The 14,735-nt window shown below is 34.1% G+C and overlaps 1 protein-coding gene across 21 annotated transcripts in view; it reads right to left on the bottom strand.

The window, feature by feature from the left end:
* Positions 1 to 804: 804 nt before the first annotated feature.
* LOC105473347 (potassium voltage-gated channel subfamily C member 2) overlaps positions 805 to 14,735 on the bottom strand; it is a 168,375-nt gene continuing 154,444 nt past the window's right edge. For 3 of the 21 annotated variants that reach the window (XM_011727129.3, XM_011727130.3, XM_071071429.1), the window contains 3 exons: positions 11,017 to 11,944; positions 8,786 to 8,950; positions 805 to 3,984 (listed from right to left, as the gene is read on the bottom strand). In XM_011727129.3, coding sequence (XP_011725431.1) covers positions 3,848 to 3,984; positions 8,786 to 8,950; positions 11,017 to 11,944 — 1,230 coding nt within the window. In that variant the 3' untranslated portion in view covers positions 805 to 3,847. Of the gene's footprint in view, positions 4,559 to 8,785; positions 8,951 to 10,468; positions 10,616 to 11,016; positions 11,945 to 14,735 lie in introns of all 21 variants that reach the window. The other 18 variants (XM_011727138.2, XM_071071434.1, XM_011727135.3 and 15 more) reach the window with 16 other exon arrangements.

Genomic DNA, 14,735 nt, shown 5'->3' with positions numbered 1-14,735 from the left:
AACATTTTTAGGACAGAAAAGATATAGAAAATATTTTGCTTTGCTTTAGTCAAAAGTGTTGAATTCTCTAGCATTTTCTTTCTTTTATCGCACCCCTCTCATACCCCTGGATGGTGGCATAGAATTTTATAGGGTAAACTTATATGTATTACCACGACATAAATGAAAGGCCAACTATGTACGGTGTGCTTCTGAAAGACAGTCCTGTTACCCAAAGGTGAGACAGAAGCCATCTTTGATAGGGCATTTACAACTTGAGGCCCAGTAAATATTTAATCCACAAAAAAGTATGACAGGGAACATTATCTGTGGCAAAAATGTAAATGAACAGTTCTACCTCTCTCATCCTTAACTTTATCACCAGTAAAATGAAAACAAAATTACCTGCCTCTAGAATTGCTGTGATGATTAACTTGGAAAATAAATAAAAACTCAGCACTTTGGGAGGCTGAGGCAGGAGAATTACTTGAGGCCAGGAGTTCGAGAACAGCCTAGGCAACATAGCAAGACCCCCATCTCTATAGGAAAAAAGAAAATTTCAGCACTAATCATAAATACTTTATAAATGTCAGATACCATAATACTTAATAATTTTAAAATCTCAGAATTATGAGAGAAATCTAGACAGACGAAAGAAGAAGAATACATTGGCTATTTGCCTAACACTTGAATGATAGTTAGTGTATGTTTTTAAATATTTTTATCCCAAATTCTTCATTGCATACAAGGGCCTGGTGTGATACCATAAAACAGAAAAATAGTAAAGTCCTTTGAAAACTGCACCACAAAGAAAAGAGTCAAGAAAATAATTTAAGTAATTTAATCAGATAAGATTCAAGTTTATCCCCAGCTCATTTGTCTTTTATTCTTCATTTCAGTTAGTTACATTTCCACTGGTTATCACCAAGGTTGTGCATGCGCCTTGAAATGTTCACAAAAGGTCCACGATACAGGGGTTTATAATAGGCTATATGTTATATTCAGAATCCCAGGGGAACTAATAGACTCTGGAAATATTGATTAAGCAAGATGTAAAAATCTTATACAGTTTTGTCTACAACAGTTTTAAAGACAAGTACAAGCTTCATTTGCCACAAAACTCACAAAAGTAATTGATTAAAGAATATCTCTTTTATGCAAAATATACATTTTAGGATATAATTTAATCGATATTCTACTATATACTGTCATTGCTCCTTGATCATTGAATAAAAAAATACTCTCATTGCCAGAATTATATTTTTATAATATTTATAATTGAGGTAATAATGATAAAAGACTTAAACTATGAATAATGTTGGTGAGTTTCATTTAAGCTATAACAATTTCCCAGAACTAAACAAATATGTGAATAAACATAGGTCATTTTTGATAAATGAATACTAACAATTTCACAACATAATTGACAAGCTGATTACATCAGTAATTTATAAGAAAATAATACAATCAAGTTCATAGATTCAACCAACAAAGTAGAAATAAGGGCAATTAAGACAGAACTATACTACATCAGTATCACTGCCTTAAGTAATTCACAGCACAATCTAATGTGGGCCCATGAAGAGTAATTCAAAGAAGTGTAGGCCTTACATGAAACTTCAGAGATGTTGATCATGAATTTGGCTTCTATTGATGAGAAATGGCCAAGACTGTTGACCCATGCACACATGTTAATATTTACAGTTGTTTCATGGACACTGGCCAGTCTACAAGCAGAGCACTCGCATGGGGAGCACCAGATGAGTTCCAGCCACAGTTCTTTTATAAGCTTTAAGTGCCTCATGAAGACGCAGGGATCTCCTCCAAGTGCAACCTGGTCACATCAGGGCACATTCAGCAGCAGAAGTCTGTTTCCAGTATAGTCCTTGGTATGGCTAAATTCCACTGTCCCTTTCTCAGCAGTCAAAAATCCATGATAAATTCTGTACAACACTGTAGTCAATAACAGCAGCACCAGACAGCATATTAATTCTTTTAACCATAAATTTGTGTGTAATTATAATGTTCTATGTGTGGTGTTATCAAAAGAATCACTGTGTCTCTAAGTATCATATATGTACGTCTGGATAAATACATTGTTGTACAAGATCTCCAACATGCAGGTCATGCTCTAGGACTTGGGGATATAGAGTAATACATGTTTCGTGGCCAATAATAAAAGTGACAATTGTCTTCCTAACAAAAAATAAACACGAGAAATAGGAATTAATCAGTAGTCTCGAGGATCCCAAATGCCTTAGTAATGTTATTTATCCCTCTATTTATTTTACGGCATTTTTTCTTCCCTCACATGCTCAATACACGAGACACACTATTGCTGTTGAATTCATAGAAATGAATAAATAGACTTTCTTCCACTCAGACTGAATATGACTCCCTAAGGATTTTGTTGGAGTGTAGTAATGAATGCTGGTTGCTAGGTAGTAGAAACTGACACTGCAGCAGGCAACCAAGTGCAATGGTGAAATTGCTGCTTAAACCCTGCTTATCAAAAAGATTCACAGTGCCGATTAACTTAGGTAGTCTACAGGGTATCATTAATTTATACACAAAGCAGAGAGGCTGCTCCAAATAGCAAAAAAAGATATGGGGTTGGGGTTGGAGGGAGTCAACATTAAAATCATGAACATCTTACAGAGGCATTTCTGTGCTTCATGGAGACAGATGGCATATAGAGTAAAGACAGGGAGCTAAGACAGACAGACGGGAACAACATACAGGACAAAACACCTGATTAAATACTGCCTGAAAATCTGATTAATCTTTTGATTCAGAAATTTAAGGCTAGTCAAAAAAGCCTTCTGTGAACACCAGTGACTTTTGAAGTTTGCACAAAATATTAACAAATAAAAATAAAATAAGGGGGTAAAAAAAGACACAAGAGCTTTGGGTGATATTTGGCACTCTGCCTCTGAAAATGATGACAAATCCTGGGGTTTAAAAAAAAAAAAAAAAAAGAGTCTAGAACCAAGCAGCAATTTCTGGCTAAACAATGCAAGCCTGGCTGGCAGTTACCTTTCTTTCTCTCATGTTTTGTGCCTTCCCCAAGTCATTAAGTAAGAGATCTGGCCTCGGCTTGCGTGTAACCAGTAATGACAACCTCTTTGCAGTTATCTGTGTGCAAACAACCAGAGACATTCAGAACTCCAATACAGCATTTTTGAAGAAAAGTAAATCAATCAAGAAATTAAACTATTTAAAACATATATTTCTTTCAAATAATAAGAAAAAAAAAATGTCAAGGAGAAACGTGCCCTCCCTGCCCCACAATTCAACATGCAGAACAGTCGACCAATGCTTTCATATCAGCAGGATGGTTCGATGCAAGTACACATATCCTGAGCTATCCACAGACCCCAAACTCTGCAACATTGCTTTCAGGTGATAGAGACAAGATGGTCCATGCAAATGAGCTGACACAAGTCATGTTGTGTGCAATCAAGATAGGATCCCAGACATCTTCAGAATGGTTTACAGTCACAAGAAATAAAGTTCCAATGAAGTGGTTGGCATTTGGAAGCACACTGTTTTAAATATATCTCCCTGAAGATATGTTTATATATTAGTGCACTGGTCAATATCTGACACTATCTGTCATTTTATTGCAAAAGGAGATCAGGGCAATTAATAGGAGAAATCTTAGCACTACTTTAGACAATCTTTAAAGCCTGGATAAAATTCATTAGCTACCCAAGTGGCATTTCTGACTTCAAATTGTAGTATCATGCAAGATTTATACTGTATTAATGGAGCCTGGAGTAACTCTACATTTAATTATTTCCATTATGGGGTAAACAGTACTTGAATTAATACAATTTAGCCGACTGATGCAGTTTGGTTGTTTGGTTTACAAGATAGATGGGATGGGAGATCGAGAGCGCCTCAGAGGACAAGGAGAGTTGTAGGGTGATGTTACTGGAGAGAGCCTCAGAGCATTGCCTGCCAAGCCCGCTATGTTGTTTAAGCTTCGGGATTTTTCATATCCTTTTATGAAAAAATGCACAGACATCAGTTGAATTCAACCAGAATATAGAAAGACAAATAATACCATGCAGGGTAATCAAAAGTGCTACTTTCAAGCTCAAAGAAGAATTTGCTTACAAAGAATTTAATATTGAGACAATTTATAACTCTAAAAAAATGAAGTTCACTGTAGTTGCCATTTTGAAAAGATTAAACCAGCCATCACAAATTATGGTTACAATACTTCAAAATCTATTTTTTCCCAGATTATAGTTAGTACTAATGTAATTTTGTCATGTGGAATACTAGAACTCATTTAAGAATTAGGCAAAGCAACTTAAGTAAGATATAAGCTTGACTAATATTTTTAAATTTCGGAATGTGTTCTTGAAAAAAAAAGAGAAATAAGTAGGCTACTTTTTCTCTTTTCATTTTTTATTTCCTAAGCTAATAAAGCATACTTAAGTTTAAATGGACAACTCTTTTTCCAGCATATTTAATCTTCCAGCTTTATAGGGTTAAAAGATGATTCTTAAATAATGGCATTTGGTGCCATTATCCAGGTGATGTAGGATGGAATGCCCATTTCTAATTCCTTGGGTAAGAAAAGTAAAGGAAAAAAAAAAGAAAATGAATGAAATATAAATTGAGTCATAATTTCAGTGAAATAAGTTTGAATTTGATTACATGATGTTTTCAGCTGATTTCCACCCCCAGCCTTCCCACCCAGAAATTGAGAATAATTTGGTGTTAATTCATCTTTTCTTTCTATTATATCACACCTTGATCTTTTGTTAATGATAGCCATGAAGTTACAGGATAAAAGATGCTCTCATAAACTTTAGCCTTATTCCTTAGCTACTTAAGCAACCCTATCAAAGTCACCTTTGGAAATATTTGTATATTGTAGTATTTTTTTATTACAAAATTTTAGAGACAGTTAAACGAGGTGGAAAGCACCTAGTATAAATTTTGAAGTGAAATGTCTTAAAGCAGGGCAACTATTGACTAAAAAAGTAGTCATACTACAAAGATTTGAGATGAATGTTCTGACAGCTTTCTTGAAAAACTGTTACAGAACAGGAAAATGAAATTCTTTTTTGGCAACCAAAATTGAGCAAGTAGATACGATTCTAGTGGACTACTTGTCTCCCTTACAATATATGACTTACTCTTTGGGTTCTAATCAGACCTTGGTGTACTTGATGAGTGTGTGAGAAAAAAAAAAAAATGGGTCCATTGTTTTTCTTTATGTACCTTTCAGCTATTCCTCTTTAATTGAATCTTTTCATGGAAATTCCAGAGAAGAAGTTATGGATAACTTTCCTCTTTTCATTGGAAGAGAAAAAGTGATATATCTGATTATTTTATGTATGAGAGGCCAAGATAGACAATGGGTGCGGATCACAGCAATACCCCTCTTATGGGGTAAAGCTGTCTTATGGGGTGAAGCTGGATTGGGTAAGAAAAGAAAATGATGAACATTCCCCTCCCCTCACAACATGCACACACATTAACTTTCAGCAGACTAGTTGCTTTCTTTGAGATTTTGCAGATAGAAATTTATACCATCCATTAACTATGACAAATGTTCTCTAGCACATAGTCTCTGCTAATCAAATAATTATGGGCCAATGTTTTGTTAGTCCCTAAATATAAATTTTCACATGCACGGAGGGTTAGTTATTACTGGTCTTCTGAAAAGTGACTGAAAATATAACTTTGGGAATTGTAGAAAAAAATTATCCTGTGCCATTGAAGTTGACTGTATAACCTAAAATTGTAAATTAGACGATAAACATTGATTGACTTTGATTAAAGGCAAAGTGGTGAATATGCATGAACTAAATGGGCTGTTAATAATTAAACATCATCATACAGATTTACAACTCTGTTCTCTACAATCTCCTTGCTCCTACAGGATACCCAGAAAGGTAAAATTCTCTTTGGCAGTTTTATAGTGTTCATGCCAGTAATATGTAAAACTTGGTTGCCATTCTAAATGTTATCTTTCTGAATTATAGTTTTACTATAAATATTCTATTCTGTTTATAGGTCCTATATTTTTAATGACTATAATTTCAGTGTCTATTTGAAAAGTCTTCCTTTCTAATTTAGTAACAAGTATTTATTAGTAAAATTATATATTATTCCTATAAATATTTTTTTTTATTCTACACGTTCATTTATGATTTAAAAATTTGATAAAATTTTGCTTAATCAAGGTTTTAGTGGAATGGCTGAAAATATAATTCATGATAATAAACACTGTTGAACTGATTTTGAACTAACATCTAGATACACAGCATTCATTCCAAATAATTCTTAAGTGCATGTGCTTATCTGTGGCAATACTGAAACTACCTACTCATGTGCTATTCACGAGCATGTTTTAGTTTATGTAATATGCTTTCCTAAAGGAAAAAACATGCATTCTAAGTATTGAGAGTTTACTCTTTTAGAGAATCCTTAAAGATTTCTTAATATATGCCCAATTACATTCATATTTTTAGCTAGAAAAATAATTCAGTGGGAATCCAGTAATTTATTTTCACTTATAGAGAGAAGAATTTTTAAATATTAAAATCAAATCAGCAGAGATACCAACTTGAGGGATAAATGAAAGGATTATATAGAAAATAAATGAATAGAAGTAACAGCAGAAATCTATAACCTACATAAAGAGAAACAGGAAAAGAAATGAATACATTTGTGATAGATATGATAAGATGACCAACTGAAAAGATTAAGTGAAGTTAGCCAGAAGTACTACTATACTTAGCAGGAAAAAACATATAGCTATAAACTACTTAAGCAAGAATGAAAAAGAGTTGATTATGATAAGAAATGACAAACAGTAAAAAGCTCATGAATAAATTTTCAAAGATGTTCTCACTAACAAAAAATAATTTGTATTTGTGAAATAAGATTGCATGTATACATTTTACATGCAAACTAAATATCTTATTAATTGCTTTGCTTGCAAAACTTTGCAATTTATAGTAAAATTTTGTATTTGGATAGTGCCTTATAACTTGCAAAGCCTTTTCTTGTTCATGATTTTCTTTGTTAGTTTAAAACTCAAAATATTGTCTAACATAGAAGAAAAACATTCTAGAGAGTTCTTTAAACACATAATCTTAGTATAAATATTGCATGTGATAATCTCATTGAATGCTGCTCTAAAATGTAAGTAAATTTAACATGTATATACATTGTGTACAGTGATTTAAGATATTCAATGCACTTAGAACAGCATGTTCTATATAAAATATTAGTTTGATATGATTACTTAACATATGTACATATATTTTGCTCGAATACTATGATAGTGTATTCACTGTCTTCAAAATATGTTTAAAGATTTTTCTAGCACATATTTAACGTAGAACAGTAAACAACCAAATAAATCTATTGAGAGGATTGAAATACATTTTGGTGCAAGAAATAGATGCAAACAATGGAAGTAATTGGAATGGAGAAGTATTTAAAATATTATTCATGGAAGGAACAAGAGTCCTTTGTCTTCTCTTTTAAGTCTCAAAGGCATAGAAGCAAAGAAGAAAAATCTAAAGTGATCAAAAGAAATTAAGAGAAGTACAACATGGGCAATAAAATATTTCAAAGAAAAAGAGAATCACAAAATAAATATTTGAGCCTTAAATGGTAAATAATTCAATAAGGAGAAACTCCGATGAATAGCAACTAAGCACAGTATTATTTAAATGCAGTAGTGCTAATATGAAAGTTTTAAAGTGGATTTTTATTCAAATTCAATCAATTACCATAAGACATTATTAGAGTTCTTTCCCTATTCTGTCAACAGAGGAAAAATTACTGTGGCAATAAAGCAACTGGAATTGTCAAAGTAGAAGCTAATAATAAAGCATACCCCTTTTGACAAAAGTGGGTTATAATCATCACAAGACTATTCTTAAAGGGGAGGAAAAGATCCCAATTGTCCTACGATTGTAAAGTTTACCAAAAGGGAATAAAAAACTTTTTCGGGAATAGTTTAGACAGTGGTACAATCAAGGAAAAAGGACCCACATGATAAGTGGGAGCTTCAATATTCTATTATACTCTTTTAACAAAGATGCTCGTCCCATAATTTTTATTCATTCAACCAAGATTTATTATCTTCTAGGTGTCAGGCACAGTTCATGTCTGTTGAAAAATAGTAATAAACAGATTTTTTTATTATTGGTCATGAAGAAAATTCTGTAAGTGCATTTTGTGATTACACAAGTAGGCTTTGAAGTGATTACATATACTGTTCCATATGACTAAGGATCATGGGCCTTTGCAACCTTGAGACCCTCAGATAAACCACTGGCAAAAACTACCCATGTACTGGATAAGAGACATTAGAGAATGTTTTATGCTTTACTTTGAGAAAAAAAAAAACTTACAATTGTTTTATAGTCATAAATTACTCATCAAATATGTGCACAGAGCCAATTAGTGAGTTTTATTTGCTGTAGTGAAAAAGATAACTTTTAATGACTGCTGAGTACATTATATTAAAGTAATTGGATAAGTGATTTAATATTTACATATTCCATTCCAATTCTGCCCATAGAAAAATGGCAAACCAAAGGAGAGAGAAAAAGGGATGAGATGCCTTTCAGATATGACAATCACATAGGTTATTATGTATTTTAACAAGTGTCTAAGGAGAGAAGATGTAATGGAGAGAGGAAAAGAGCACCGCACGCAGTCTTTCCTAGAAAATGATGAATGAGCATTTTACATTACTCCATGTATTTACAACAGTTTATTGCTAAGTCACCTGTTATGATCTGATTAAATGCATGCCTACCTTTCCTGATCCCTCCATCAGAAGCACACGTGTAATCACCTGTCGTCAGTAGGAAACATGTTTCCCCTCTTCTGTTTTTGTCTCTGGTACTAGAGCGTCTGATGGGGAGCCTTTCTGGGGGTGATAGTGGCGGCTCACTTCCTGTACTGTCGTCACCTGATAACACTGGTCACAGCACCATGCCCATTGACAGACAGTGATGAATGAGGAAATGAGACAGTACAAAGAGTTTACACAGAATGCTGGTAGTCCAGTCACTCGATATACAAAACACAAGAATCACATCACAATAAGAAAAAGAATTTTTATCACTCTTCACGAAAAATTACATGGAGCAAAATGGAAATGTATTGAAAAGAGTAGAAATGTTATTTGGGAGATTTTAATTCCATTTTGGATTTTATCTAATAAGAAATTGCCTTTAACACAACTAATATGAACTCAAAGTAAGTGTGATAATGAAAAAGCACATAGATTATTGTCTTACAATTTTTGACATGTTATCTATTTACTCTGAATAGGAATATTTTTAAATGGAACCTATTTAAGAAAATCTCTTAAGTACATTTTGCCTTTGTGGTTATTTAAAAGACATGCTTTTATTAATTTCTGAAGGTATTGTGTCCCAAACTCTTAAAAAATTATTCCAAAGCACACAAACTCCGTGTCCAGGTACTCTATTTGGAAGCGGCAAAATATTTTTGAGCATGCAGTGGAACAAGGCCAACTTCTCCAAATGTCCTTGAAATGAGTATCTGTTTACTTCTGTATCCTTGCCAAAGACTTTCACATCCTATTAGCCTAGATACTAGTTTGTTATTTCATTGTTTACCTGGGATGATAGTGCCCTTCTTAAGGGCTCTTTTCCCATGCCCTTCTTAAGGGCTCTGCATAGATACTTGAGAATAGTTTGATGACAGCAGCAACACCAACTAAACTCTACCTTTCATAAATACATTCTTAACAGTTTTTAGATATATGTTAGCAGAATTTGCATAGCCATCTACTAAATAAGCATAAGGACTGTGAATGAAACTTATAAACACTTACAAACTTCACCTCCAGTCACATTGTTTTTTCCATTTACCTCTAGAAGCTAAAGAGGGACTTATGAAAATGATGCCTCCCTTTGTGTTAGTTTGTTTGCTTTCTTAGTTGATGTTACTTCTAAATTATGCAAAACTATTCACATAAAATCATCATGTCATTTTTCTATAAGAAAAAATAAAATATATCTAAGTTATGGGGAATTGATAAACCCTAAATTTTCATAGTAGGGTAAAAGTTAATTAAATTGTTTAATCTGCAAAATATTTTACCTGTACCAGACAGTAGACAAGAGGTGACACTACTATGACTTTGGCAGCTGAATGTCAATTTCTAGTCAATCAACTCTACATTGTCTACAGCAATGGGGAAGAGTAGAGATTCAGCTAATCTCAAGCAGTAAATCATTCAAAATTCAGTTCTGAGAGAGAGCAGAACCCAATACATTGTGTCTAAAAAGGAATTCCACTGAGAAATTCAACTTTGCCATTGAGTGGCCAAAGAAGATCATCTATTCCTTGAAAAATGGAGGGTTAATTATATTACATGTCATTGACCCTCATCAAAGGGGTTATAATGAGATACCCTACTTAATTTAAGAACAATGAAAATTTTATCAATCCTCCAGGATATTACTAGGGAAGAGCTTTGTTATCAAAAAGGTTATCTTCCATATCACCTGTTTGGAGTTTAGGCCTTTGAAATGTAAGCATCCATTCTTCTTAAATAACTGCTTCTTGTGAATTAGGTTGAGATGCATGGCACCATGTGGCAGAGGTAAAACTGAGACAAACACACCAAGCCAAACGATATGGAGATCAACATTTTGAAGATGAAAGATGAAAAATGGTCAATATCATACCATCACATCGTGCAGGGAAACAAAGAAACATTGGCACAAAAGCAACAAACAGGCAAAAGAAAATATTGGCACCATCAGCAAAGGGCATTCCCACTAAAGCAGGAAAACTCTATAGACCAGCTATGCAGTATTCTACTTGGGGTTCATTTAGAAAATGCTACCGTCTAGCTATCTGTAAGCCTGATGCAAACACACATTTTGTGAAGGGGTTAGGGCTGAAAACTCATGAACATGTGCAGAAAATGAGAATGACTGCCTTCTGTCTAAGGAACATACTGGTCTATAAAGCATTTAATAACATGCATTTGAAGTCCTGCCTTACCTGATCTGTTATGTTCCAGAAGTCGATTGTCTTTGCCCAGACACGTGTCACTCTGTGTACTATTGCAGGCCATATTTAATTCTGTCTTGCAAAAAGTAGGTGAGCTTGCCTGAGGAGCAGGAGGGATGTGCTTCTTTCTTTTCCTTGGAAGTTTCTGCTTTGCCATTGCCAAGGAGTAGTACATTCCAAAATTGTTGACAATGACAGGCACTGGCATGGCTATTGTCAGCACTCCAGCCAGAGCACACAGGGCTCCCACCAGCATGCCTGACCATGTTTGGGGGTACATATCCCCATAACCCAGGGTAGTCATGGTCACTACAGCCCACCAGAACCCAATGGGAATGTTTTTGAACTGTGTGTGTTCACTAGCTGAAGGGTCGTTAGGTTGAGCTCCCACTCTCTCGGCATAGTAGATCATGGTAGCAAATATCAAAACTCCTAGAGCCAGGAAAATTATCAGCAGCAAAAATTCATTAGTACTAGCTCGAAGAGTATGTCCAAGCACCCTCAGACCTACAAAATGGCGGGTGAGCTTGAAAATTCTCAGGATCCTCACAAACCTTACCACCCTGAGGAAGCCAAGTACATCTTTAGCAGCTTTGGATGACAGCCCACTGAGTCCCACCTCTAAGTAGAAAGGTAGGATGGCCACAAAGTCAATGATATTCAAGAGATTTTTGATGAATTCAAGTTTATTGGGTGAAAAAACAATACGGACTAAAAATTCAAATGTAAACCACACCACACACACTCCTTCTACATACGTCAAGGCAGGATCCGTTTCAATTTCATACTGTAGAACAACACTTGTGCCATTGATGACTGGTTCTGTCTTGTTTTTAACAATATTGAAAGCTTCATGTGTTTCCAGGCAAAAAGTTGTAATTGAAACCAGGATGAAGAATAAAGAAGCAAAAGCAATAAACTGTAGAAGAAAAAGAAATAAAAAAACCCACAGTGATCTGAATCATAATATATGTTGATTCAAATCTAAAAGCAATAATTCCTGTAAATAAGAAGGAACAACAGTATATTTAGAGGTTTCACTTGGATATGACCTAAGAAAAAGAAGATACATGTATGTAACATTAATTAGAGTGTATGGGTAATGTATTTCAGGTTCTGTTTTCAACTTACACAAAGTTTTGCTTTATGTTGGAATATAATTTATTGAGGTTTTTTGTATAAGAAAATATAACCTGTAAAGAGAACACGAAAATCACTGCAAGGAATTGCAATTGAAAACACACCAAAACAAAAGAGAAATTTAGACAACAGTTTATGATCCTAGAAATCTTTACGCATAAGATCAAGTTTTAAACCTTTAAATATTAGGTGCATGACACACTGATAGAAATTTGGAAACTACCCAAATTTAGCTGTAGATTTATATTCATATATATAATGTTCTGGATATCATACGGTATCGGCATGAAAACAAAACAATCTTTGCAATACATGCTGCCATGCAAATTACATCAACTTCAGGTGGAGACTTGTCCAAAAGTGCAAATCTAGGGAGGAAGAATAAATAAGACTGAAAGGAGAAAAACCCAGTAAAGTAGCAATTTAAATGAAATATCTTCCTCTCTTGAAAATGGATCTCAAAGTGTTAGAGTAACATACTATAAAGTTGAAAGGGTTTTCTTAAATTCAATTCATTTCTTCAGCCAATAATACATGACTACACACACACACCTACCAATACAGAATAGTAAGAAAAAGCACCCATATAGTTCTTAGTAGTACCATATACTGTTGAAAGTAATTTACATCATTAACTTACATCAATCCTCATAACAGCACTACTCCTACTCCATTTTACAGTTCAGCGATATCAGGACAGAAAGTTTAAACTACTTTTCCATGGTCATAAACTACAAAATGATAAGCCTGAGTCACTAACCTGACAAGTTTAGCTCCAGATTCTCTTCCTCTCACTTACCAAACTCTCAAATGCAGAATACAAATGTGCTGAAAACCATTTATTTAGGCTGGGATCACATACTTCGTAATATTAAAGATCTGAAATTTTGAAATCCAGTTGTTTGAATGAATGGCACTGTTGCAGTCAGCAGTGCTAGAGATCACTAGTACTCTGTGATAACACCTCAGGTTTAGCATGCTAAATGAACACCAATAGACTCTTCCTTAAATGTCTAAACAAAAGAGTCTTTCAGGAGAAGGAAGCTGTCAGTCAAGTGGAGGGAGGTTCTTTCTTGAAAATTATAATAGAGTGTATCCAAATCCAAAGTTGCCCGTAACATCTAGTCCTCAAGCATGCCATTGGGAAGAGCTGAGACAGTTAAAGAAGAGATTGAAACCGCCACCCTTTTTACCTGGTTGAGTTTTAATATGCCAGAATGTAAAGGGTATACAAAAGGACTAAAATATCTTAGGACTGCAGCTATCTGCCCTAAAGAGCCACCTCAAATTATGGAACTTCTTCTACAGTGTGCCAGTTAGTACATCAGCTGTATAGTATTCTAAGGCAGGTCATTTTCACGGCTTTGACTTGCTCTCTCATGCACATTTTCCAAGTGCTCTAAGTTTTGGCAATGTGATCTGACCATTAGCTTTCCCAGATGTTTTATGAGATAATAGCATTCTTTTGTCATTCAGTTTTCGCTTTGTATAAGTAAATGTACTATTCTTTTTTAATCAATCATTTGTTGTAACAGTATCATTAAGATCCTATGTACACATTCAAAGATAACCTTTCAGAGGAAGAATCAGTTATCCTCGATTCATAAATTACTTATTAATCTAATCCCAATTTTACCTGTAGATTTAGGCGTCATGTTTGTTTCTTATTCCACCTAAAATCTTTTGTCATTAGAGTCCTGCCAATATGTACCTACTGACTCCCACCCCTCAACTATACTTTTCACCATCCCTACCTTAGACTCAAGCATTTCAGGCATTTATAGACTCAAAAGAATCTTCCTAAAGCCTTAATAGCTCACTACCTCCTTAGTAATGAGATGTTCGTCGGTGTGTGTGTATTTGTGTGTATTTTGACAAAATTTTGGTTTCTATGCAAATTCTTGTGCATAAATAAAACATGTGAACAGCCTATAAACAGTTCTAAGATACAAAACTTTGAAAACCAAAAGTTGCTTGTCATTTGGTATTTGTGTTTATTTTTATTGGCAATATTTAAAGAACCACATCATGATTTTGTATTTGTATTATTCTACTTTGCTATTTTTTATAACTCTGTATATCTTTAGCTTTTAAGTACTTTGCAAATTTGCCAGTGTCATACCAAAGTTGATTCCATTTTCAAATATTCTTTTTATTTCCCTATTATAGTAATATTTTACTATAATATATTAATTTATACAATGAAATAATTATTTATGTTATATATAACATATATAAAATGTATATAGTAATATTTTTACTCTAAAGAGGAAAATAAAAGAATATTTGAAAAAGAAAACAACTTTGGCATTCTGAGAAAAAGACAACATTCATCTCAGAGGTAGCTTATTATTTTGCTTTAAAAACAACCAGAGAGGCCAGGGGTGGTGACTCTCATCTGTAATCTCAGCAGTTTGGGAGGCTGAGGTGGACAGGTCACTTGAGGTCAGGAGTTCAAGACCATCCTGGCCAACATGATGAAACCCCGTCACTACTAAAAATACAAAAATTAGCTGGGCGTGGTGGTGCATGCCTGTAATCCCAGCTACTTTCTCAAGTACTGAGGCAGG

The sequence above is a fragment of the Macaca nemestrina genome, chromosome 10, assembly GCF_043159975.1.
Source record: "Macaca nemestrina isolate mMacNem1 chromosome 10, mMacNem.hap1, whole genome shotgun sequence".
Lineage (NCBI taxonomy): Eukaryota > Metazoa > Chordata > Mammalia > Primates > Cercopithecidae > Macaca > Macaca nemestrina.
This window is presented reverse-complemented; position numbering and strand designations above follow the sequence as displayed.